At 37.5% G+C, this 27,815-nt stretch overlaps 2 protein-coding genes across 3 annotated transcripts in view; both read left to right on the top strand.

Moving 5' to 3' along the window:
- prkcaa (protein kinase C, alpha, a) overlaps positions 1–5,353 on the top strand; it is a 165,562-nt gene extending 160,209 nt beyond the window's left edge. For both annotated transcript variants that reach the window (XM_060868681.1, XM_060868682.1), the window contains one exon: positions 1–5,353. This exon is cut by the window's left edge and continues 231 nt beyond it. The gene's annotated coding sequence lies outside the window, so the exon portion shown is untranslated.
- A 1,928-nt stretch (positions 5,354–7,281) lies between these two features.
- On the top strand, positions 7,282–27,462 carry cacng5a (calcium channel, voltage-dependent, gamma subunit 5a). Its single transcript, XM_060868732.1, has 6 exons — positions 7,282–7,592; positions 20,000–20,228; positions 23,999–24,085; positions 26,016–26,156; positions 26,877–27,022; positions 27,096–27,462. The coding sequence occupies exons 2-6, from the start codon at positions 20,033–20,035 to the stop codon at positions 27,345–27,347; spliced, it is 822 nt and encodes a 273-aa protein (XP_060724715.1). The 5' UTR covers positions 7,282–7,592; positions 20,000–20,032; the 3' UTR covers positions 27,348–27,462.
- The last annotated feature ends 353 nt before the right edge of the window (positions 27,463–27,815 follow it).

Raw genomic sequence — 27,815 nt, forward strand, 5'->3', positions numbered from 1 at the left:
TCTTTTCCTTGTCATATCTAAAATAATTTACATTTCAACTCCACACATTTTCTATTCTTTTCTTATAGGATTTCTACAATTATTCAGTTCATCGTTTTAATTTTAGGCCAGTCAGAGAGGTAAAAGCGCTCGGATGTTGCTGTCTAGTACGAGTGTTTTTACACTAAACTGACCACTTAGTATCATAAAGCGTGTTGGTTTACGCTTTATTTCTCTTAACATGAAACCCTGTAAGAGATGCAAAAACCTGTGCTTCCTGGTGTTTATAGTTTAACCCATGCTAGTCTTCCCAATCAGGAAGCACAAAGTGGGGTTTTCTCAGACCTGTGCGTTGATTATTTTCACCACTGACATGTCAGTTACCTTTGCTTGTGGTCTTGCTTTTTTTTGAGCGCATATTGAGCTTCACCTTGGAACTGGTGCGGATATTCAAAGTAAAATGATGACTAAAAATTAGACTATCGGCCTAATAACATACGGTATGGCTAGGTTAAATATGTAAAAGCTGCGCTCGCGTTACCATTAAATAAATGCAGATCTTTGACACAGAAGCAGATACTAAAACATTTTAAGAAAACCTCAAAGAAAAGATAGTATTATAGTATTCATATCCATCTAGTTTCCTTTTCTGGCGACATCATATCTATTCAATACAATTTCAGTCCTTGATTTTAACGTAGGTTTTATTAAACGCATTATTCTGTGTTAGTATTGCTAACATGACGCTGCTTAATAACTTTGTGGTCCGCACGTAAAATAGCAAAACCAAATCACGGTCAGTTCATATTTCGTCCAGCTTCTTCGTCTAGCTGTAACAGTTTAGTGTTACATTTTTAAGACGAAACCTTGAAGTCTTTTTAATTCAATCTTCTGTGTGTTTAACACAAACGGCAAAGCTGAAGCATTTTTAATAGGAATTTAAAAATATTGATTTTTCTTTTTCTTTTTTTTTTTTTGAAAATGAAATGAATAATGATGAATTCAAATGGAATGATGCATTTGCGTACTTGTCAAACACACGTGACGTGTTGCATGCTCCAAACTTTTAGTAACGCCAGAGTATTATATTGTTGCAATCACAAAATGATATCTTTCTATTAGTATTTTAGATTCCTTTCAAATCATTTTTCTTCCTGGCCTGCTAGCGATCATTCAATATAATCTTACAACAGTGTATTAATGATTTTGTAAATACTTTTAGGTTATATAAAAAAAAATAGAGCGAGATAGAGAGAGACAGAATATAGCAAGTAAAAATTTTTATACCAACAACTGAATGTGTTTTTATGACCTTTAGCTGATAAAGAGTTCTCTAGACTCTAAATGTCAGGTTTCTAGACTCATCTTTGTCAGGTTTCTGTCCTTGCACGAGTTTCAATCAGCTAATTTTAACTTTAGGAAATTTATCAAATGCTTTATGCATCGTTTTAGTAACTTTTTTAGTCTGTCTTACCTGTTCCTTACTTGCTGATTAAACTTTTATATACTTGTATATACATGAAATAATACACTACTGCTCAAAGGTTTGGAATCACATGACATGACATTTAAATATTACACTCTCAAAAAAAAAAGGATAGTAAACTGTACATTTCCTGATTAGGGAGTTTTATGAAATGGTATCCAGCACATAACCTTAAGGTCCAGTTGTGTACCGATACACACTAACGGTTCAAATGATGTATGTTTAAATGCATGATAGCACCACAGTGACAAGGAAAAATACAGATTCGTATTCCTGAGCATGGATTGTTTTATACACAGAGCTCTAGAAATGTTAAAATAACTATCTTCTTAAGGTGAATAACTTTCTTTATATGGATTTTGGGCATTAATAAATTGCGAATATTTTCAATCGGACAATTTTTTACAGCTTTCTCCAAAAGTAAAGCGTGCAACGTAATATGATGGTTATTTTCTAGCTTTATAATTAGATGGATTTGTTAACATAACATTCATTTCCGTGATGATTTCAGACTTTTGAACAGTAGTGTATGTATGTGAGAGAACTAAAAATACAGTTACTGTACATCTTTGTGTAACTGAACTTTTTCTGTACTAAGGTTTACATCACAGCTTTACCTGCTTAAAATCAGCCAGTGTGTTGGACGTCAGCACAGACGCTTAAAAAAACAACCCCACATGTTTTTCCAAACATGTCTGGAACAGGCTATATTGTTTGTGAGAGTTGATTGGTTGTAAAAGTGCGAGCTGATTGGCTGCTGTGGTCCTGCGGTTGCCTCGGCTTTTCCAGGTGCATGCTGATTATGCTAAAAGTATGCACATGGAAACGTTACTAAAACAGACACACGTATACGGTATGAATATTCTTATATACTTATATATACATAAAGTGTGCATGATGACTGAAGCATTCCAGATCACACAGCATGGACTTAATGTGGCGAAAAGATGTCTTATGTGATGGAATGTTTTTTGTCCTCCGTCGGTCTTAACAGTAATGAAAATGTCGAATTTCTTTAAGTCTCGTCCTTTATATTTATATTGTATGGATTCTTCACACTACTAAGCTGTATAGGGAATTTGTAACATTTCTAACATGTGATCTTAAGGGAAGATCTGAAAACAGATTAGCTTCATATAGGCTAACTTTCAGCACCAGCTATAGGGAAGTGTAACAGTCTCCATAACAACATTATAGCTGCTTCATCCTTTGATCGTCATGTACTGGCACTTGGCTGATTAGTAATTAGATGATACATCATGATTCTACACACAAACAGAATAGGATTATTGTAATTAGACAGTTCTCCCTATCTAAGCAGAATGACAGGTAGAAAGTATTAATCTGATGGAGTCTTACACTTTCACACCAAAGCATTTCTTTTCCTGATTAATAGTTAAAGTACAAGTTATATTAAAGGTAGGGTAACATTTAGCAAATCCATTTCATTGGAAGACGTAATCTAATCAGGTATCACCATTGAGGTATCAACCCACTTAAACTTTTTTTTACTTTTTCATTAAATTGATAAATATAGGTCTTGTTGAGATGTAGATGTAAATTTCCTTTGAAATAAAATAATGTCCCGTTCCTCAAAATGTCTCTTTAGCAAGTTAGAACATTATAATTTATGAGTATGACTTGTTTATTCACTATTGGCTGCAGATTTTCTTTCCTGTGTGACTAAAGCTATGATAGAGCCAGCTAACTATCAAGTCATCTACACAATCTATCTAGGTTTTGAGGTCACCAGATGATAATTAAAAGCAACTACTGGTCTGGTTTGAACAGAATTATGAAATTGCCAACACAGAAAAGGTTGCATATGGCCAAAACTGTTAAGTTTGATGTCCATATGCTCTCCTCTGTCAATCAGAACGATTCTAGCCAATCATGTGCATCTGTAAGCTAACGTATGTGGTAGAGGGCAAATAACACTCTCCTGGTCGTGTGTTATACTGCTCTGTGGTGCAGCTGTTTGCAGATGATGCAGAATCTCGCTTTACATGTCTTGGAGAAAACCCGATGCTAGCTTTCAGCCGCCTGGGTGGTAGCTTTTATGTAGCAAGCAAGAAGAAAGTAAGGATGACTTAAATGAAGGAAAAATGTTTACAGAAATGCTTACTTAAAAGCTTCCATACATTGTAGTCGTATGCTATAATTTATTCCATGTGCATTTGGTTGTCGTCACTCCGCCATCCCTCAGCAGTGCCAAGCCGATTACTGAGCCCGATGTTAGCAGTGTTGCACTAGCTGTGAAGTCTCCACCACCACATATGGAAGTGTTTATTTAAAAACTGTGTTGCAGACACATGTAGCCATATTCCTTTGTGTGTATGAGCCTCTGGAGTCAGAGGAGATAATTAGTCCACTACAGTGCTGATAATGTGGTGGTGTGTGCAGTTCCTCAGCCATGTGCGCAGCCACTGCCTTCTGATTTTCTTCAGCGTTGTTTGCTTTGCTTGTTCGACCATTTTGAAGTGATGGAATATCCAGTCTTGCCTTACCTAACAATCAGACCATCCCTGTGCCTCTGTGTGTGTGTGTGTGTGTGTGTGTGTGTGTGTGTGTGTGTGTGTGTGTGTGTGTGTGTGTGTATGTGTGTGAGAAAATGCTTTTGGCTCTTTTTACTCAAAGTCTGTCCCTCATGCTCTGTTCTTCTCACACTCGTCTCTGCCAAACACTACAAGAAAACAGCTTCTGTTCTAAAAAAAAAAAGACACTGCCTCTTTAACCACTTTTCAACTGGCAGAATTGTGTACACTTCAGGATGAGTCAGAGACAACCAGCTATTTAATTATTTCATTTCTCCTTCTGTAGTTTTTGAGATTATATAACTCGAGAAAAGGAGAAGATGGTACTGATTCTGCCCCAAAGATTTCAAAATCTAAAATCAACCAATTCTTTCCATATATAAACTTAGTTTTAATACGTTTAGAAAATAAATAAACGAATCTAAATAATGGCTTTTAAATCATTTTAAATTAGATTTTAAAACGAATTATATAGTGTGCCAAAGGTGATAAAAAGGTGTTCTATTCTACTCAAAGGGTCAAGTGTAAAAACTAATTTTGTCAGAAAAAAGTTTTGAAGTAAACATTTACCACAAAAAGTCAGGTTTGAAAATTTATTTCAGCGAAATTACAGATTTGTAAATTAAATTTTCCCAAAAAAGGACAGATTTAAAATCTAAATCTTAACTAAAGGACAGATTTAATATTAATATAATTAATTACAGATTTAAATAAAGATTTATTTAATATGGAGAAAGATTTCAAGTCAATGTAAAATCAGAATTCTGAAAATAAACAAATATTTGATATAAATGAATCAATTTTGAGGTTATTTTATTAATGAACATGTTTTAAAATTAATTCTTCCTTGTACTAAAAATGCAGAAAAGAGAAGCAAATTTAATTTTTTCTCAGATTTTATTTTATTTTTTATTATTTTGCCAAAGTAACATTTTAAAATGAAAGCTATTTTATTTAAAACTATTTCTGCCCAAAAGCAGAAAAACAATTTTAAAACAAATTCTGAAGGTTTTTTTTTACTTTCACACCTGGATTTCCTATTTTTTCTTTAGTTTTTTTGTCGCTATCCGTTTATATGTGTTTAGTAAGCAGGATTGCTGGATAATTTGATTATCAGGATGAATATGTGACCTAAGGTTTAATCTCTGTCTTTCTGATGATGGCATGTTAAAATGCCATGTAACACACTCGCTCTCTGTGCTTGTACATTCTGATCCATGATCGACTTTAATGAAACTTTGTAATGGTGTCTGTTGGTTTGCCCTCCTCTTTCTTGAGTCCACAACTTCAGATATAACCATTGTTATTTGTACTGACTGTATGATACTGCAAATAAAGTATGAGAAATAAACCACTTTGGTCTGCGTTCTCTCATTTCTGTGTATGTAATGTGTGGTACGTTAACCAGTTTTATTACATAATGTAGGGACCCTAAATTATTTTTTTAACGTCGGTCCGTCATTTGACTTATTGTTACAGTAAACACTTTAGGTTTAAATGGATTTATCATGGCCTTATTTTTTAGTTAAGATTTTAGTTTTAGTTTCAGTTAAGATCAGGGCTCTAATTCCAGGGTCCAAATTCAAATCTGTATTATACAGGAATACAGATATTGTTCCCAGCTACAATTTATAAAGCTTTATAATGCATGTTCACTTGCTTGTGAATAAGCTGCATCATCAGTTTGGTGCTTATCTCTAGGACTATTTTTTTCCCAGTGTGCAGATAAAAATAGATTTCAGTGGTGAATCAAAAAATGTCAATAGTCAGAGAGTACACTTTTTTGTTTGTTTGTTTTTTGTCAGGGTTTGCAGTTAGTTAAGAGCTATAAAGGTACTTGGTTTTCATTGACCCCTTATAGAACATCACTGGACTGATTCCCATATTAGCATTAATGAAAGAATTCATTTGTTTTGTTCACGAAAATAAAAATACTTCTCTTAATTTGTTTATCACCTTCTAAGAATAAATTAAAGGTTAATGTTAATGACCTAAAAGGTCAGTGGGTCAATGACCTAAAAGGTTGAGTCCAGGCTGGCCAATCAGCTCACTCGAAGCTTATGTCAGTGTCACAGCAAATGTCACACTCAGCTATCTCTGAATCCCATAATGCACAGAAGACTATTGCTTTCTACACAAGAAATTCAGTATTTATACAAGAACACTATTTATATCCTACAAATGCTCGTGAGAAGAGTGTAAATTTACATATAAGGAGACTCACAAATTAAAATCTTATTTGATACACATCAAATCATGTAATTAGAGATGAATTATTGATGAGCGTGATATTACACTGATTTAATGATTTGTTCCACCTATATTCTTATAGCTATCGGTTATGTACAACTATTATATACACCTAAATGGATGCAACTATTTTCGGACCTTGATGGAAAAAACAGTCTATTTACAGAAACGATGTTTTAGCTACTTTGTTAGAGTCACCAGTGGAAAGCCCTGCTGCTTCACAGCTCCAAGGTCAACAGACAACGGACCCTGCAGTTATGAAGTAACGTGGCGTTGAGTCTCCTGTGAGATTCCATGACTGACAAAACGGAAGACAGATGAGAACTTTTGTTAGTATCATTTATTCTGTTAATTTCTATTTAATGTGAGATATTTCTCTCTGATTTACACACCTGAATGTTGAAAAAAGCCGACTTGGGCTTCTTACAACGCACTGATGGTTCAAAATACAGTTTCAAAACACAACATGAGCATGTTTAAATGTAGGATAAAAAGCTTAAGTGGGTGTCTTATAGTGCAAAAATACAACATCTGGACTCCTGTTCTGTCATTACTTTTATTGCTAGCCATATCTCTCTCTGCTTTTCATGTGACATTAACATCACTTTTACAGCATTTGGCAGATGCCCTTATATCCAGAGCGACTTATGTTATTTCATTTTTATACAACTGAGGTTTAAGGGTTAAGGGCCTTGCTCAGGGGCCCAACAGTGGCACCTTAATGGACCAGGGATTAAACTCACAACCTTCTGATTGGTAGCCCAACACCTTAAACACTAGGCTACCACATGCCCCAAGTGAAGGGAGGCTGGAATAAACTCCTTCTTATTGTTTCCCTTTATTATTCTCAGTCTTTTTAGATTATTCTTTCCATTTCCATTTCACAACAAATTTCCCCCATCAGTTTATTAACTCACCGCCTTCATTCTGAGGACTATCCTGACTGGTAGGAGTGTTAGACCACGTGACACACCGAGAGAGAGAAAAAAGTCTCTCGAGAGGAGTACAGGATGTCAGGAGAACCGAGTAGGAGGCACGCGCACGCTCCAATCCTCGCATCACCCATAGTGTGTAAAACTTTACCGTTTTCCCGTTGGGTTTCACTTTGACAACTTATCTTAAAAAAAAAAAAAAAGAAAGAAAAAGAAAGAAAGAAAGAAATAATACGAACAAGCCCGAGTTTTATACATTTCTCCACGGTTTCGGTTTGATAGCATCACAGAAGACCTCACGCGCAGCACGGTGTCTCGGTGTGTTTTATTCTGCACGCGCAGATCGGTGAAAGACGCACGCGAAGGGGAAGACGAAAGACATTTAAACCGCATCGACACTCATTTCTGAAGGTATGTGACGCTGTTTGTTCACATTGTTCACGTAAAAGAATCGAATTAATATGAATATTAAATGCATTCGTTTCTAAGAGATTTTCTTTAGAGTTTGCATCTACCAGAACCATATTGATGAAATAAATAAATGATAATTGTAATAAAAAAATAAATAATTGTACTTTTTATCTCACCATTAAAGTAAATGTTTGTCTATGTGAAATAAAATCTACGGAAATCCATCCAAACAGAAATGCGTTAGTCATTATGCCAACAATGTATTAAGTCTTGTTGTTGCCATGGCATCATGTTGTCAGATTATATAGGAAATATGTTGCAGAATATATAGAAGGGTTCAACATAGAAGGTAGAAGGTTTCAACATTGTGGAGAACTAGTCTGTGTATTTGTGTATTCTGTGTAGATCAGTTAAATACTCTAAAATTTCACTCTGTTCTCTTAGAGAGAGGGAGGAAGGGAGAGAGAGAGAGAGAGAGAGAGAGAGAGAGAGAGAGAGAGAGAGAGATTGATATACAATGCATTCATCCTTTTGTAAAGATTAGTCCTGTCTGTTAGAAGTAAGCTTTTGTGTAATCTTTTAGAAGATCATATCAGAGATGTAAGCCCCTCGAGCTGCCATTCACTAGACAAGCTATTTTCATGTTAATGCAGCACTAAAGAATGTTGGTTTTGCTTTACAATTTGGTTTCAGTGCCAAAAGAAAAGGCTGTATAACATAAAGCATTTTTTCCCCTCAGAGAGATGATAAAGCTGCAGTGCATCAAATGTCATTTCAGCACCATGGACAGTGACATGGCTATGGTCCACATGTTACAGAGATAAACGTATTTGAGACAACAAACATAAGAACTTTAGTTTTCAAAACACAAACCAGCTTGTCTTTTGTAGTAGACCAAACATTTGCAGTTTCATGCATTTATGTAAATTAATTAGTTGAAAGCAGTTCATTGGACCAGAGACATTCACTTGTATGAGTTTTGAGTTTTCACCAACATCCAGGGAGTTTTCATTTTATTTTGTGTAGTGACTAAATGGCCTGAATAAAACAGAATATATCAAGAAATATGTTGACTAATGTTTATTAATGTTATTATAATTAACTGTGTATAACTGGTATAGACTATTCCCTGTTCAAATCCCATTAGGTTAAACTAGCCATGTGTAAAATGGGTGTGCGCCAATGAGCAGGCTATTTTGTCAGATTGAGTGTTTTAATTTTAAACAATCTTACCACTGACCCGAGAACAGTTTACCAGTCAAAAATATCCAGCCAATAGCTGATTTTAAGAAAATGGTTTCAGATGAATTGAGTTACAAACTAACAAACATTTTGAATGGGGGTAAATTTAGCCACATTCTACAAGGTGAACTAACATGGTAGATGTGTTAAAGAAACAGCAGTGTTTAAAAATCCCGATACACATGTTCGAGCACCACACACACTACCATGATGGAGTTACCGCTGTGCTCAAAATGGTGCAACTCTCACATAATTGGTAGTCCCTTTCCATTGATAGATCACGGCATATATACTGTATGATCAGCACTAGGGTGTAAATATGTATGTGTATTGTGTATCATATTGATCATATACAGTGGTAGCAATTGCACTGGGAGTTACACTGCACTGGTGTTTTTGAGACATTACTTTAGAAATATCCAAAATCACTGGAACTCTTATTCATCACCTAATAGTGTATATTTTTGCTTGTCAAGATGTTTCATAATGCAGTTCACATTATAGATAGTTTTCATCATCATCCTCATCATCCTCATCATCATCATCTCCAAGAATGGTATAGAAATGTGTTTCACTGAGCTCTTTACATTCTAGTGCTTTCAAGTGATCCCGATCCATATCTTACCAAGTTGTTATCCTTATATCTTAAACAGACAAAAGGAGTCTTAGCTTAACACAGTGGGAATTGAAATTTTGCAGAGTCGACAAAAAAGCTAGCTGTCTTTTTCATTGCTTTATTGAATTCTTCCTGTGGGTTCCAAGGGCATTAGGGATTCTATAAACCAATTCCCTCTCATGTTCCTCTTTTAACTAACCAAGTGTACAATACATCCTATAGCAGAGATGTTACCAAGGTAAAAGAGTGCATAGAGAGTTCAATCATTAACACTTATGATGCACTCTAACTAAAGATGCAATTTTTCTATATATATTTTAGATGTTATAGACCTCCTAAAATGCAATCTGGCTAAAAATCATTCTTTGTAACGAGTAAGCAAAGACAAGCTAAAAAGTATAAAATTATATTTGACAAAAGAAAATTTGACAAAACTGGCTTTACGTTTATTTCAACACATGCTGCGTATAGCCCAATAAACAATTAAATGTTTAATAGACATATTTAAATGTTTATATGTAGTATTCAGTGTTGCCATATGTGTGAGGAAAGGACTGATACTTGTTTGTAGTGAAGCGCTAGACTGGAATTCATGCATAAATCCACATTTCATGGCTTATGGCAGCCAGCATTTGTGTGTGTATGTGTGTGTGTGCGTGTTTGTGTGTGAGTGAGTATGTGTGTGTGTATATGTGTGTGTGTGTTTGTGTGTGCGGGTCAGAGGACTCAAACTGATGCATGTTAGCAGAGAAAGCCACTGGCAGATGAAAAAGAAGGGGTGACTGTGAATCTAAGTTCACTTAAGTTCAACATTTGTACAGTGTACACAGACAGTGTGTTCAGAAAGACCCACTTCTTACACATTATTATGTTATAAATTTACTTGTTTACGTTAATTTTTTGTATTATAGATTCATGTTTTTCTTTATTTTTTACCTTCTGCCATCAATCTACACACTAACATAGTGACAAAGCAAAAATGTCTTTGGACATTTTAGCAAATTAAAGTTATTATTTAAATTAGTGTTCAGACTTGTTATACAGTAAACAATTTGGAGAGCTTATCTTGTTCTTCTTGCAGATGCCCTCAAGCTCGTTCAGATTGAATGGGGAGTGTCTGTGAACTGGCACTTTCAAATCTCTCCAAAGAATTTCTATGCCGTTCAAGGCTGGGCTTTGGCTGGGCCACTCAAGGACATTTAGAGTCTTGTGATGATGCCAATATAGCGTTGTCTTAGGTGTATGCTTTGGGCCTTTATTTTGTTAAAGTGATATATTTCAGTTAGTCTGAGGTTATGTGCACTGTGAAGCAGAATTTCTTCAATGACCTCAATGTATTTGGCTTTCTTCATTATCCCTGTCCCTACCACTGAGTACTATCACCATAGTATGAAGTTAGCATCACTATGCCTCACTGCCTCACTTCCCCATTTTTGTCTGACATAGCACTTCGATTTCAAACCCACACATCTACCATAAAGGCCTGGCTAAAGATATTTCTTTGTCGTTATAGATTATTTTGCATTGTTATATTGGAAAAACAGTCAATTGAATCTATATTAAATTAAGTCTATAACACAGTAAAGTGTCTATGGGTTCACTAGCTGTATGAGTCCAATAACTGTGCTACCCTGTGTGTGTGAAGGTGTTAGAGAGGACTCAGGAGACACATGGACTTCAAGCTCCCTTTATTTTTCCCCACTACCATTTTTCAACATCCTTTCAACAACACTCAGAGAAAAAAAAAAGAAAAAAGGCAAAAAAAAAACAGACATGTCTCCATATTTCAGGGCTTTTGAACTCAAGTTCATCATTCTCTCTCTCTCTCTCTCTCTCTCTCTCTCTCTCTCTCTCTCTCTCTCTCTCTCTCTCTCTCTCTCTCTCTCTCTCTCTCTCTCTCTCTCTCTCTCTCTCTCTCTCTCTCTCTCTCTCTCTCACTCTCTCTCTCTCTCTGATTCATGGTTTTCTCATAATTAAACTCACCATGATAACCCACAGGTGAGAATGAAGATGTACTACCTGCTGGTTCAATGGCTCTATTGGTCTGGTAGCTCTCTGGTCTAATAGCTTTATTCAGGCCAGCAGCTCTATAGGTGACATTAGACAATAAATTTCTTCTTTTAATTATTAATTGTTTTATAATTAGTAAAGTGAAGTCAGTGTTGGACTAATGCCTAGTGCCTGCTAAGGTCTTATACTGTATTAGCATTATATAATATAATTAAAAAACAGCATTTAAACATTTCTGTATCCTCAGATGCAGTTATATATAATGCAGACACAGATCATTAGTCATACTTTAGAACTAAATATATTAATGTTGCTGGCGTTCAGCTTGTCTTTGCATATACTGTTCCAGAAAATAGGTCAAAGGCTCATCTGTTCTTCTGTAGGAAATGGGCAACACACCAAAATAACCTTGAACATATTTACAAAGTAAAAAACAAACACAGACTATTCATCCAGCTTTATACTGTATTAGCACCAGAGATTTCCACAGTTTTGGCATCCCTGGGGCTTTTTCCTGAACATTTTCACATCTCGTCCATATTTGGACTTCTACACAGTTGTGTTTTTTCCATCATCGACATGGAGAGAGAAATGGGCAGAACTGCTGTAGGTTTGGTGGAATTAATTAATGCTGATGTGTGTGTGTGTGTGTGTGTGCGCGTGTGTGTGTGTGTGTGTTATTGACCTGAAAGAGGCCTGACCCAGTTCACAGGCACCGAGCCAGAGAGGAAAACCCACACTGCTGCTCTTTCTGAAATAGAAACACACAGAATTACAAAATCTACAGAGAGCAAAAATCTGTTTCACCAATTTGCTATTTTTTGTTTCACCAATTTGAACATTTTTACAACTTATATAGCTGTTACTTAGAAAAATTTTCCCTGACTATGCATGTCATTTCCACTGAAGGAGGAAGTTTGCACATTGTTACACTACAGCTCATGCCTTTCATACAAGACTAATAAGAGAATTCTTTGACATGTTTGGGTCAATGTACAGCACCAAACTCCTAGGAACCTCTGGACTTGTTAGGGTTTGGTGGACTGGTGTTAATGTGTCCACTGGCTCACGTAGATTCACTTCTGCCAGTCCTGGGACTTGAACTCATTCTCTTCTATTCATAAATGGAAATTCTTACCTCTGCAAATTCCCAGTATTAATGGATTATTTACCTTCAGTTCATATTCGTATTCTTCCTCCCCATGCAATTAACGGAAAATCAGTGTTATGGGCAAAACTTTTTTCAACACCAGTCGTGTTGTACTATAATACAGAAGCATTTCTTTCACCTTGATTGCAGTGTACTGCATGCAACAAATAACTTTCTTGAAATAAAGTCATTTCAAAGAAATGATAAACATCCCCAAAGTGTTAGTGGATAGCTGATAGAGGAGAAAAGCGAAGAAGAAAAGCTGTTACCTTTCTCATCATAGCATGGCCACTCCAAAACAGCCTTCAATCCAAACGTATTTGTGTGAATTGCTATCATGGATGAATCAGCCATTGCTCTGTATTCCACTGAGACCAGGAAACATGAAACAAGAAAATAGAACATTTTCTTGTGTCTTATGTGAAACTAGATCTTTTTGAATAAGTATCAAGAAACAGTTAACAAGTGTAAAACAGATAATTCACTTTCTTCATATATGATTTAAAGGACAGATAAATACGAACCATCTGGAACCACTTAGAGTCGTCTCATTTGCCAATAATAAACTGCCGTCGTTGATATTCAGCAGAGAATAGCACAGAATTCTAAAGCTCCCATAAAAAGGGCTTTGGAGCATTAATGCTGCAAAGAGAACGAGCCGGAACTGAGAGAATGGGAGCTCAAGCTGACACTGTGATCCACAGCATGAGACCATAAACACAAAGAGTTCACACCAAGCTGAATATAAATTCAGTCTCCTAAGGGGCATTGAACTAGCCAGTACTAATTCCTCTGTGCTATTCAGAACCTTGCTAGGTTTTGTGAGGGATTTCTAGCCGTGCAAATACAAGCATACATGTTTGGTAATGTATCAGGAACATGACAGTATCAGAAAACTATTATTGTGCTTTTTAATAAGAGGATGCCAAAATTAATTTGACATTTTTTGGCATTAGTTTATGCTCTAGATAAATAGATTGTAATAAATAGAAAGCTACAGCCACTTTAGATGGTTTATTGCATGATTGATCACTTGGCAACGGCAGAAAGATGAATTCTGCAATGAACCGAACGACTCGAACTCGAACGAGTCAGTCAGAAAGATGCTACTATAAAAACCTGAAGTTGCGAACACAGCGAACTTCTGCTTTCTCTTTGGCACCCAATGTGGGATCATTCAAATGAACTGATTTTTAAAAATCTACAAATTGACAGATAACAAATTAAAGACAAAAACCAACATAAAACGTCTTAGTAAAGTGTTGGGCCACAATAAGTCACCAGAACTGTATATTAGTACAGTACACCAGTAGCTATATTGTCCCTGAACTTTACTAAAGCAATGAACAGCATTCATCAGCTGATGTTTTAATGATGTTGGTGGAGTGTGCTGTTCAAAACACATTTCAGAATTTCCCATAGGTGTTCATTTGGGTTCAGATCTGATTTCTGCGAAGGCTCTAGAATCGATTTGACTCATCAGATAAAACTATTCAGTGACTTATTGTGTGCTGGGGGAAGAGGCATTGCCAGCTTATTACTTTATTACCCGTTATGTGCCTACATTATGTGGTGGCTCAAGTGTTTAAGGCTCTGGGTTGTTGACTGAAGGCTCGGGGCCCCAGCACTGCCAAGCTGTCACTGTTGGACCCTGGAGCAAGGCCCTTAATCCTTCCTGCTCCAGGGGCAATGTATCATAACTGCCCCTGCGCTAAGACCTCAACCCTCACATTTGGCAGAAAAGAAGTCCACTGTGCTGAATTGTATATATGGTGATAATAAAGGCTTCTATGCCCCCAATTTAAATGTCAAGGTTAATGTAAACAAAATGTCACAGAGATTTAATAAAAATGTTTTGTCCATATGCAGCACAGGTCTTGATAGATCTATTAATGTCCATGTCTAGTAAAGCACTTTTCTCTCTCTTTCTTTATCTCATTCTTTGTTAAAAGCGATTTATTAAACTAAACCTCTATGACTACGAGTGGTTCCATCTGCAACGGTATGCATCCAAATCTGAAGCGTCAGACATAAACACACAGAGACACACAGAGCAGGAAGTCAGTTAGTTAGCAGGACCTACTCAGATCTTCCACACCCACACAGAGAGATGACTCTAAAGAGTTGATCTAAAGTCACTTTAGTTTGATTTGTAACCTTTTTATGGGCATAAAAACAAATCCAATGCATTAGCAGGTTAACTAATGGACAGTGAGTTATGAAAGCACTAGGGAACGCTTGTCAGTTTGTCACTTGTCAGTGATTCATGCAGATCCGAACGGTCACCATGGTTTCTCTATAAAGCTGCTTCAGTTCAATTAGCATAGTGTGTTAAGAAACAGTACAACATTACAAGCTCACTAATAAGCAATTTTGAATCTACGCATGTGCAGGAGGGTGCATGGTCATTCAAATCATTATGATTCAAGGCATTTTAGCATAATAACCTAACTAAAACGCATGCTAAGCTTTTAAAATAAACTCTGTTGATGCACTCAAACCCCAGTAAGAAGTCTTAAGGAATAACCTATATGTACGTAGTAAATTAAGCATGCAGTATACATGAATGTCCAATACGTCGAAATAAATTAATGTGGAATGGAAAGGATCTTATTTATACAGTACAGTATTTTGTTTATAAAGTTCTATCACCATCTTATCCTGTGGTTGTGTTGATAGTACAAGTCATATCACCATCGCAGTATGCAGTATATTGTGTTTATATTATGTAGCCATATGTCCTTTTAACAGGATTAAAAGCTCTTTTGTTGTAATGACCGTCTACCCTTCTGGGAAGGTCTTCCTCTAAATATGGACGTGTCACTGTAGGGATTCTATTCCAGCTAGCCTTGATGCCTTGATGCCAAGGTCATCGACTGTCGTTGGACCTTTTAGGCAAATGGCTCATATAATCCCTCTTTAAGGAGCACCCGAACACTGGCCCATTGGAACTACCACAAAGTATCATCATGGCATGTTGTATTATTGGGTTTTTTCATCACTAGAACTTGGATGCCCTAAATGCAGGGCTGTCAAGTGTCACGCATTGAGAGTGACAGTCATGCATTTTGGTCTTTTGTCACGCTCTCCCGCCACACATCGTATTTCTCACACAGAAACACTTTTTTACTATTTATCATATATTTAATTTGTGCCCAAAATGTACCTGTTCTCACCACTGTTTCTATGGAACCGGGCAGGAATCAAGCGTCTCCTTTGGAGTTCTTACTCGAGCCTGACACTTATCAGCCAATCAAAAAAGAGGCTACACAATAGCCAATCAGAAAATAGCTCTATCTGGGTAAGATTTAACGCAACAACCAATGAAATAAAACATTCATTAGCGAGGGTATTTTCGATGGTCGGTTTGAACAAAACCTTAACACGAAACAGCTTGTCTCTGGACGGGACATTGTCCTCAATCATGACCCTAAAAATGTCTGAGCTTGAGCCGAACTGTTTTACATGGGAGCAACATTACAAATGATAAAGGAGCCCAAAAAGGCAACAAACACTTACAATACACAACACCAGTCATAATCTCTCTCTCTCTCTCTCTCTCTCTCTCACACAGGCACGCACACACACACACACACACACACAAACAAACTCACAAATTAATAAATGGAAATTGAATAAATACTGGGAGCCACGGTGGCTTAGTGGTTTGCACGTTCGCCTCACACCTCCAGTTTTGGGGGTTCGATTCCCGCCTCCGCCTTGTGTGTGTGGAGTTTGCATGTTCTCCCTGCGCCTCGGGGGTTTCCTCCGGGTACTCAGGTTTCCTCCCCCGGTCCAAAGACATGCATTGTAGGTTGATTGGCATCTCTGGAAAATTGTCCGTAGTGTGTGATTGCGTGAGTGAATGAGAGTGTGTGTGTGTGTGTGCCCTGCGATGGGTTGGCACTCCGTCCAGGGTGTATCCTGCCTTGATGCCCAATGACGCCTGAGATAGGCACAGGCTCCCTGTGACCCGAGGTAGTTCGGATAAGCGGTAGAAAATGAGTGAATGAATAAATACTTTGTATTTGGTTAAATTCTGGTCAGTTATCCTTACCAAACACAACAACTCCCCATTATTGTTTTTTTTTGTTTGTTTTTTGTGGGTTTTTTTTAATTGTCGGGAGGGGTGTCCGGGGGGAAGGGGGTGTAATATGTCACGTCTGCCTGTTTTTAAAACTTGAGAGCCCTGTAAATGATTATTACTCCTCCACCACACTTTATAGCTGCTATCGAGCACTGAGGCAACTTGCACTCTTTAGATACAGTATCTGCCAAATACAGACTGATCTGTTGGATTGACAGACACTGAAGTGTGATTTTGTGAAGTTTCCATTGCTGCAGAGTCCAATATTAAAAAGTTGCTCAGAATGTACAGTTCTTCTGCCAAGTGTTTTTTTTTTTTTTGTCGTATAGCGACTGACACCATCAGTAAGTCTTTAAATAGTCCAATTAAAACGGGGTGATTGGGTACTTTTAGAAACCAGATGATTTCCAATATCATTTTCAAGTATTTCAAATACATCATTGAACACAGCCACATGCATGAAAAAACATCTCACTTTCTCAATTATTTCTCCATTTGCAGAGTCCAAATCAGAAATGAACACTTTTCTGATTGTTGTGAGTGAGTTTTGCACTGTGAACATGAAAGTGGAACAAAAGACAAAATATTTGCTAAGGAGTGTGTTAATGGTCACAGCTAGAAACATAATTCTGCTTATTTTTCAAGAGCATACAGAAGTCATGGAAATCACCCAAGCACAAAGAGCTCAACAATAAACCAATAATTAAATGATTCTTTATTAGTATTTTTATTCTATTCGCATTTTTTGTTTTATTATCCAAAATCCACTGTAATTTTTTTTTGCAGCATCTCAGCTGTTGATGATTTTATATGCCTGTTAACGAGCTCACATGTGAACTTGACGATACAGAGCATCCTTCATTCACTTCATTAAATTGGGTCACGACAAGACTTATTCGTGTTATCACTACTTGATTCAATCAACCCTTGGATACAGATTGAGACAAGTTCCAGTTGTTATGGTCCCCAGCATGGGCGTAAATCCCGGGGAGGACGGAGGGGACATGTCCCCCAATCCGAAGATTGTCCCCCCCAAAAAAAATTATTTAAAAAATATTGCGCACTCTATTGTGAAAAATATATGTATGTATACCTAAATAATTGTGTAAGTAGAAAAAAAAACAAACGCAAAAAATGCATTTAGAAACAGTTGCGATCCCCCTCCCCTTCCTCACAGAGACCCACTGCCTGCTTTCCCAGTTCATCTCACCTACTCTGCACACACGAGTCAGGTGTGTGGCTGCGGATCAGTTAATGTTGAACTCCATTAAGTAGGGGATTTTATTCACTTTAAATAAAGTGATTCTCTTTAATGTAGTTGATGCAGACTCAGTCATAAATTAGTTGCGGCCAGTGGCGGTTCTAGGATTTTTCTGTATCAGGGGCCATTAAGGGGCCACATGTTACATCCAGGGGCCAAGTACAGGGTACTGTACATTCAAGCACACAAAATAATTTATTCAGTACTGTGAATAAAGAAGTTGCACTTCTCGTCAACGATTGATGGAACGGGGGCCAATCAGGGGCCAATCAGATTTCAGCAGGGGCCAGGGCCCCTGTGGCCCCGCCCCTTGAACTGCCCCTGGTTGCGGCAAAAATGCTGATTACCGAAGTAATTTTCCATGAATCTGCTATATTAGCGATTAAAATATCACTTATCTAGTTAACGTTAGCTTGTTTACAATAGCTTGTTACATAGTGCACTGTAACTAACACGCCAAAGCCGTTTCCCATGCATTGTTTTATTTGGGACGACTTGGCATAATGTTAACTTAACATTAACGGCCACAATTAGCATATTGTTTAGCTGTGCATTTACTAAATGAGCACTGTGCTACGTCCGAACTGACCCCACTGTATTTTTTTGTATAATCAATTTCTATTCTGTTATTAAGTGTCTTAATTAATTTTAAATAAGATTTTAAACCTTTTTTAATTCCTTGTTTTTATTTTTGTGATTAATTTTTTTATGATAGTTTTACTTTCTTTATGTAAAGCACTTTGATTTACCATTGACTGTATTATTGACTGTATTATTTGTGTCCCCCTTCAAAAATTGCTCATGAGAAATTTTATATTTATTGTCCCCCCCTACTGTTAAATGAAATTTACACCCATGGTCCCCAGATAAGTGTTTACTGTTTGCAGGTGACCCAGAGGTAGCAGAGGGTAAATAAAACCCCCAGGACAGGATTTGACAGAATAATTAAGTGGCGTGTCCTGTCTGACAAAGTGTTTTCTAACCTTGGTGTGAACTATTTATACCTGCTTCCACACCATTTTGAATAGATATCTCAGTCTACAGTATAAGTGTGCTGGAAAGCTGAACCTTTCTCTGTCAGTGGGGTAGTGTGGCACATCTGCCCTAGGCAAGGCAAGCCACTGAACTGCAATGAAAATAAAGAGACCAACATCAGCGGCATGTTCACATGGTTCATTTCCCATGAACAATGTTTACATTCCCAAACATAGACAACAGAGGACACCCTTTGTGTACTGAACTGGAGAGGAAAGCCATTCATATGGGCAATAATCAGGATTAAACATTGGAGATTAACAGCAACAGGAAGCAGATTCGATGCTCTCTACGTGTACATATACTGTACATGATTGACTAAAATCTTCAGGTCATGTACTGAATAAAGGTCTTGAAATCTTTGTGTGTACAATGTGTGTACACTTTTTACTATTTCAGTGTGTTATTGTGTATCCATTATTGCTATGATACCTGCATGTTAGTGTTCTCCAGTAAAATAAAATGTGCTTGCGCTGGAAAAAAGTTACAGCTCATGGTGAAAATGTCTGTTTTATACTTTGATGAAAAATATGAAACTTATCCTATGAAAAAAAATATATACTGTAGTCTCTGAGTAAGATGTTGTTTCCAGGGATTTATATATAGACAATCGATTCTCAAGTAGACGATTAATGCAATTATTAATTTGATGATTTATACTGTGATATACAACAAAGCATCCAAACCGTACCATTTAAATCATGAATTTAGAATTACGTATTTTATTGATCGCATGAAGAGTCAAATTATTTGATTTAGAACAAGAAATGTTGCTAGATTTAAACATATTTACTTTACTTTATCCTATAGCATACAGTATAGCAAACATGTTTTTTTGTTCACTATATCTTCTGTAGGCTACCAGAAACATAAAACAGATAAAAAATGAAAAAAATACAGATTTATTCGCTTTTTGAAAGTCTCATGAAGACAAGAACAGAGATGTTTATTTTCAGGGAGGATCTTGCTGTGACTTATATTTTGCCCTCCATGTGTCCTGCTACAGGTCCGTTGTCCTGCGTGTGCTAGAGCGGAGGTGATGAGTGTGTGTGGGAGGAAGGCTCTGACGCTGCTGAGCAGTGTGTTTGCCGTGTGCAGTCTGGGCCTGTTGGGAATCGCCGTCAGCACAGACTACTGGCTCTACCTGGAGGAGGGAATCATCATGCCTCTCAACCAGAGCACAGAGATACGCATGTCCCTCCACTCAGGCCTCTGGAGAGTCTGTTTCCTGGCAGGTGAAAGGCTTTTGAGCTTAACATCTGATCACGGAGTGGCAACATCGCCATCTACCACATATCTTTTTTGATGAAACTCATACCGTGAACAGTATAATGGGATTAACTTCTCTGCATTTTCATCTTTTCTTGTTCTTGAGAAGAATATTTATCCTAGGAAAAATTCAGCGCCCTTGGCAGCCATCTCTTAAATGACAAACGGGTCTAGTCACCATAGCTTAAAATGTCCACCTTCATAAAATGAAGAATTAGAAAAATTAAAACAATATATAATTGTTCATAGTACGTGGACATTTAATGGCAGAAAATTAAAAAAATATATAACCTTAAGTAGCTACTATTTTGGCCGAAAGTGCTCTTTGTTACTTGATCTTGAAAAAAGATCTTAGGGTGAGTAAAGTTATCACTAAATGGCATGTTTTTTTTTTGGACTTGCAGAAAAAATGTTGGCTTGATTTTTAATCGAAATTGACAAACAAATGTTTTTGCATTGTGTTTGATTACTGGTTCAAAACCAAGCTACAGTATGTGTCCTGATGAAGTAATCCGTTCAGTTGTATTTCATTCGAAGTGATGTTACGTAAATAACGTCCAACCGTCTGTGCTTGAATTCAAGCGTGTTGTTGGACAAAAGCTGATTTGAACTATGACTGTCATGACCTCTGAATTCAATCTGTATAGAATATAACAGACAATCAGTATTCAAATTCTAATTCTAATATTTATAAATCATTAAAAGGGGGGCACGGTGGTTTAGTCGCCTCACACCTCCAGGGTTGGGGGTTCGATTCCCGCCTCCGCCTTGTGTGTGTGGAGTTTGCATGTTCTCCCCGTGCCTCGGGGGATTCCTCCAGGTACTCCGGTTTCCTCCCCGGTCCAAAGACATGCATGGTAGGTTGATTGGCATCTCTGAAAAATTGTCCGTAGTGTGTGATTGTGTGAGTGAATGAGAGTGTGTGTGTGTGTGTGCCCTGCGATGGGTTGGCACTCCGTCCAGGGTGTATCCTGCCTTGATGCCCGATGACGCCTGAGATAGGCACAGGCTCCCCGTGACCCGAGGTAGTTCGGATAAGCAGTAGAAAATGAATGAATGAATAAATAAAGTGCTAATGCTGAATAGGACTGCAAGCTATGGATTACTGGTATCAGCACTTGACTAATGCCAGCTCAATGTCTCCTGTCCTAGAAGCTTTTACAGCATCATGTAGAAACAGTGTGTGCTAACGGTGCTCCATTAACACATCTTGTACTTTCAGAGTTCTTGTGCTTTTAGATTTTAACACCAGACAGTGACGGGCGACAAATGCTGCTCTGATGGCACGTTACAGAATATAATCACTTGCCAGAGAAGACATAAAGTCTTCTAGCAGAACAATAGTTCTGTCTCGTACCCGTCTCGTCCGTCTGCGGTGATCCCCATTTGAACTGCATACTGTCATTTCTTTTCCGACTGCACTGTGGTCTTCTTCTCGGTTCTCAGTGAAAGAGATTCCTCTAATTCTGTTATAATGCAATGAGTTCCTCTTCAGTTCATTCAGTGCCTCAGGGTTTTGAGTTTAAAGGTGCGGTTTGTTAAATATAAAAATGTTCCACAGCTTTAAACGCTTGTATAATTTTGAAGACATCATGTAATGAAACTATGATTTGCTGCATTTTTGGCTGCTGATTACATTTTGACAGAGCATTTGGGATCTGCTGGGGGGAAGTGACATTTGCCTGACAGACAGGAGAAGTCTTTACAAAATATAAGTCACTCCTTATATACTGGAGCTTTGTAGATGACTAGTTCACGTTACCTGCCTTTCTGTTCAGATACCTTCATGATTAAAGTGACTGTAAATATTCAGCTCAGTATTGCAATCATGACAGTTTACCTCAATTGTACATTAAATAGAAACATAATTTATATTTAAATAAATCAACAGACCTTTAAATTACGCTAAATTACGCTAAACTGTTTATTTTTTAATTCCATTCACATTTCAACAACAGGAATGGAAAGTTTATTGATCTTGATCATAATTAAATTGTATTTAATTTTCCTAGCCATATTATTAAGTATTTAACCTGGTGAGCAGCATAGTGATTACTGACCGATGCTTGAAGAATGCTCTGACATTAAAGCTGAACATTTTCTTCATAATGTTCTTTCCTAGTCCTTCCATCAAAATCCGATGAATTTCTATGTTTCTTTACTGTTGTATTTCACTCCATCTTTCTGCATCTCCAGCTACCAACGAGCACAAAAACGTCTGTCTGTAGTATCTTTTGTTTTTCCGTACGCATGACCAGCCTTCTCAGTTTGACAGACAACCAACTGTCATATCTAAAAAAAAAAATGCTGGAAATAATAGCTTCAACTCATCACCATCCCACAAAGTGTTGGTAATGGAAACATGCTGTATTATAGTATAAGATTTTTAATTCATGGTTATATTTCAGCCACAGTTTCAATTGCAGTTGTAGTTTCTTTTATTAAAATTAGAAATGATATAATTTAAAAAAATAAATAAATAAATTCATCATTTCCCACCAAACTCTATCCTCTGCATCCTCTACACTCACACCAATTAACTATATATATATATATATACAAATATACAAATAGTCTGTTTTATTTATAAAAAATTGTGTGCTAAGGTTTGTCATTGCCATAGTACATATGATATTTATATAACCCTTGTGCAGAACTGGGGTCTATTTGACTCATCTGGAAAGTTTAATGTGTCATAACTTGGGTTTCCTTCCACATATTTGCCTGAAATTTACTAGGATTGTTCCAAATTATGAACTTTGCAAGTAAAATTAATTTTATATATTTTCGTTGTACTATTTATATATATATATATATATATAAATATTACCAGATGCATTCTTTACTCAGAAAAAAAAATCTATTTCATGTGAAAAAGACCCATTTTTTGAAAGTAAACATTAATATTCTAATCCGACCTGTGGCAGTTCCGAATCCAAAACACAATTTGTTGTTTTTAATCAGAAAATGACTGAGAGATGTTTATAAGTGTCATGCAGTTTGTCTAGTTTTTTTTTTTGGATTGACAACCTCGTGTGCACAGCGGTCTAGTTAGGTGTAGTAAGAAATAATTTAGACCTGCAGTAATGACTGCACTTGGTGTCACACACTCACACACACATACAAACACACACACACTCACACACACACAAAAACACACACACACACACACACACACACACACACACAAACACACACACTCTCTCACACACACACACGCACACACACACACACACAAACACACACACTCACACACACTCACACACACAAACACACACACACTCACACACACACACACTCACACACACACAAACACACACACTCTCTCTCACACACACACACACACACACACACACACACACACACAGAACCCTAACCTTAACCTCATTAACCCCATAAGGACAAGCCAACATAATTTCAGTCGTTGCCATGCTGATCAAGATCATTATATATCCATTTTAAGAAAACTGAACCCTATTTATAAATCATTCCCTTTTTCGTTTCTCTGCCACTGCTCTTAAAATGTATTTCTTCTCCTTCTCCTTTGAGTTATTAAAGCTTTGAGCTATAATTTTGAAGCATCGCTCCTGGCTACTAATACACTACTTCCATTTTCAGAGTTTGTCATAAAGTTATTGCTCGCATCTTACAGAAGTCTTCGGGCTTTTCAGTGCCATTCAGTTTAGATTTGGTTGATGTGATGTGATCACCGACATGTTTTGTTGCTGTGTTGCAGGAAAAGAGAAGGGACGTTGCTTCACCATCGAGTATGTCATGCCTATGAACGTCCAGATGACATCAGAGTCCACAGTCAGTGTCCTGAGTAAGTGGTACTATTGACCTTATACTGCCAGGGTCTGTAAAAACTCTAAGTGTTCATGGTTAGTCAGGCTGAACATAACAACACACACATAACAGTGCCATTTCAAACAATTGGAAAATCATTGCTATGTGCCGATAAAACCCGTTAAACTCAGCAGATAAAATAACTCTTGTTATTTATATAGAACAGAAGCCTTTATTTTGTCACTTTTTCATTACAGCACAGTGAAATTCTTTTTTCTTTGGAGGTTGGGGTCAGAGCACAGGGTCAACCATTATACAGCATCCCTTTAGCAGTGAGGGTTAAAGGCATTGCTCAAGGGCTGAACAGTGACAGCTTGGCAATGCTGGGGCTTGAACCCTGATCCTCTAATCAACAACCCAAAGCCTTAACCGCCTAAGCAACCACTACCCAATATCTAGATAAAAAAATATGGCTACATAATACTTCAGGCACTCACTCACTCACTCATCTTCTACCGCTTATCCGAACTACCTCGGGTCATGAGGAGCCTGTGCCTATCTCAGGCGACATCGGGCATCAAGGCAGGATACACCCTGGACGGACTGCCAACCCATCGCAAGGCACACACACACACTCTCATTCACTCACACAATCACACACTACAGACAATTTTCCAGAGATGCCAATCAACCTACCATGCATGTCTTTGGACCGGGGGAGGAAACCGGAGTACCCGGAGGAAACCCCCGAGGCACGGGGAGAACATGCAAACTCCACACACACAAGGCGGAGGCGGGAATCGAACCCCCAACCCTGGAGGTGTGAGGCGAACGTGCTAACCACTAAGCCACCGTGCCCCCCTACTTCAGGCATAGTTATCTAAATATTAATAGACATATACGTTTCCATTAACAGTATATGGTATAACAAATATTTCAGATCATGTGACAGGGTCTAAAATGAGTATGAACATATGAATGTTTACAATCCTACTGTCATTTCCCTGTAAGTGCCACACAATCGAGTCAATTATCTATAAACCCAGCGTGAAAAGAAACTATAATTATTATATTATTAAGCAGCAAGCAGTGCTGTAATTGTGGGTGCAGTGTACATGCTGTACATACTTGTATCTGTGTGATAGAACAGGCAGAGAAATGCTTTATATACTGTAGCTGTGCACTGATGCTGAAGGAAGATAAAAGTGAACAGAGTTTAAGCCTGCCTTACACACTGCATCACCTCTCACTTCAACACAGGCACATCCATGCATTTCGAGCTACGTTATCCATACGCAACCATTTTCCACTGGGAACAATGGTTAATTAAACAATGATTTTATCCATGTAGCTGTGTGACCCACTTAAACAGGCTCAGGTTTACTTTGCTAAATATATCTTTTTGCATTTTAATTACATACCTTGTGCTTTTATCCAAAGGGACTCCCACAAGAGGAAGAATCCAATCTAAGCACAAATCTGAGCAGTTAAGGATTAAAGGTCTAAAGTAGAAGGGCTCCCTGTATTCCTGGCACTCCTTGAATTTGAACTCTATTATGTTTATTAGCAAATTATATTAGGTCAGTTAATAAATTTAGTTGATATAAATGCTCCACAAGTCTATCCACATCTATATAAATGATCGTTCATTTTCTAAATTGTTAAAGCAGTGGGACAAAACAACGCCATAACTGACGGCGCCATACAAAGAATCTAAGCAAACCAATTCTGCTGAGAAATAAGCCCAGAGATGAGCTGCATAAGCAAATACACTGCAACAATTTCAAAACTTCAGATTGGTTTCATGTTTTGTGAAGTTTAGTAAGAAATCTGATAGCAATATGTTTATATTACAAACTAAAATAACCTATTATTCTTTCTCAGTCAACTCTATAGCAGGCCATTCAGTGCACCATGCATTAATATTAATGTAGTTTTTCTCTGCTCTGCACTCTGTGTGTGTACAGAAATGATCCGCTCTGCCACACCATTCCCACTGGTCAGTCTTTTTTTCATGTTCATCGGCTTTGTCCTGAGCAACATCGGCCATATCCGGCCCCACCGCACCATCCTCGCGTTCGTCTCAGGAATCTTCTTCATTCTCTCAGGTAGAAAAACAGTAAAACAAAGCCTATATTCACAGACATGTATTCTGTTTAGTCTCTTGATACTGTATATAAGCACCAAGAGTTCAACATCAACTGATTAGTTTTTATTTATTTGCAGACTGATTGGAGTTTATATTTCTTATGATAGAACCAATGGCTTTCTATTTATGTTGTTTTCACCAGTACATGTTGTATAACATAGTGCTGAATACCCTTAGTGCCCACATGCATAATGTATAATAACTGAAATTCAGCTCCAGACAATATGTTACATAAGACAGTATATGTGTTTAAGTGAAGGTTTGTGCATTTATGGCATTTGGAAGACTTATTCAGAGCAACTTAGATTTCTATGCCTTGCTCAGGGACAGCTTAGTGGGCCTGGGATTCAAACACACAACATTCTGACCAGTATCCAACACCGTAACCACTGAGCTACCACATCCTCACCCCAAGCAACAGTAAGCCATGTGTTTGTGCTAAGGATCATTAAAGCATTCACCAAACAGTTTTTTCCAGCAAGGCCAACCAACTCTCAGCGAGGGGGTATAAATACCCCAAATAGGGTCTTGAATTCTGGACCTAGGAATTTCTATCACTACGTATAGCCTGATAACAGTGAAATGAAGTAAAAGGTTGTTTAGGGATTATCGAGTTGTACAGTGCTGTGATTAGTGGAAAAGGGCAAGCAGTACCAGTAACAATGTTCCTTTGTTCCAGGTCTTTCACTGGTAGTTGGTCTGGTGTTATATATCTCCAACATCAATGATGAGATGCTGAACAGAACTAAAACAAATGAAGCCTACTTCAGCTACAAATATGGCTGGTCCTTTGCCTTTGCTGCCTTCTCCTTCCTGCTCACTGAGGTAACATTTCAGCTCTCAGTTTCATTTAATTCCTCACCACGACTTCACTATACCTGACTCCTCTGTCCCGCAGGCGGCAGGCGTGATGTCCGTCTACCTCTTCATGAAGCGATACACAGCAGAAGAGCTTTACCGTCCTCACTCAAATTTCTACGGGCCGCGTCTCAGTAACTGCTCTGATTACTCAGCTCAGTTCCTTCACCCAGACGCCTGGACGAGAGGACGCAGTCCGTCAGATATCTCCAGCGAAGCCTCGCTCCAGATGAGCTCCAACTACCCCGCTTTGCTCAAATGTCCTGAGCATATTTCCTCCTCCCCCTGCTGAGAGAGCTTACACACATGCAAACAGGAAAGTCTCACTTGACACAGCTATTTAAAATCACTTTATCAGTATTTGACGTAAATTGTTTATTTATTTATTTATTTATTTTGATAAAGCGTATTATCTATTTCAGTGTGCCTCATGTTTCAATCCTACAGTACAGCTGCTAGTCATGCTAATACTGTATGTAGCAGATTCGTTAACTGAACCTCTGCCTTTTTCTTCAACATTTTGCTTTTTGGAGCTTTCAGTGTGTTTTAGAATTAATTTTTTTTATTAAGATCAAACTTGTCTTATTGTATTGTATAAAATAAAAATCTATTATTTTAATTATGAAAAAGATCAAACGTAGTGAGTGTAAATATTTTCCAAATGGTGAGAAATGCTAGATAAGACAGTGTTTCTCAAACCAGGAAGTTTTCGCCTGCCTTAAAGAGTCATTAATTACAGAAGCTCTGTGATCTGCTTGAA

This window comes from Tachysurus vachellii, chromosome 4 (assembly GCF_030014155.1).
Source record: "Tachysurus vachellii isolate PV-2020 chromosome 4, HZAU_Pvac_v1, whole genome shotgun sequence".
NCBI classification, from domain to species: Eukaryota; Metazoa; Chordata; class Actinopteri; order Siluriformes; family Bagridae; genus Tachysurus; species Tachysurus vachellii.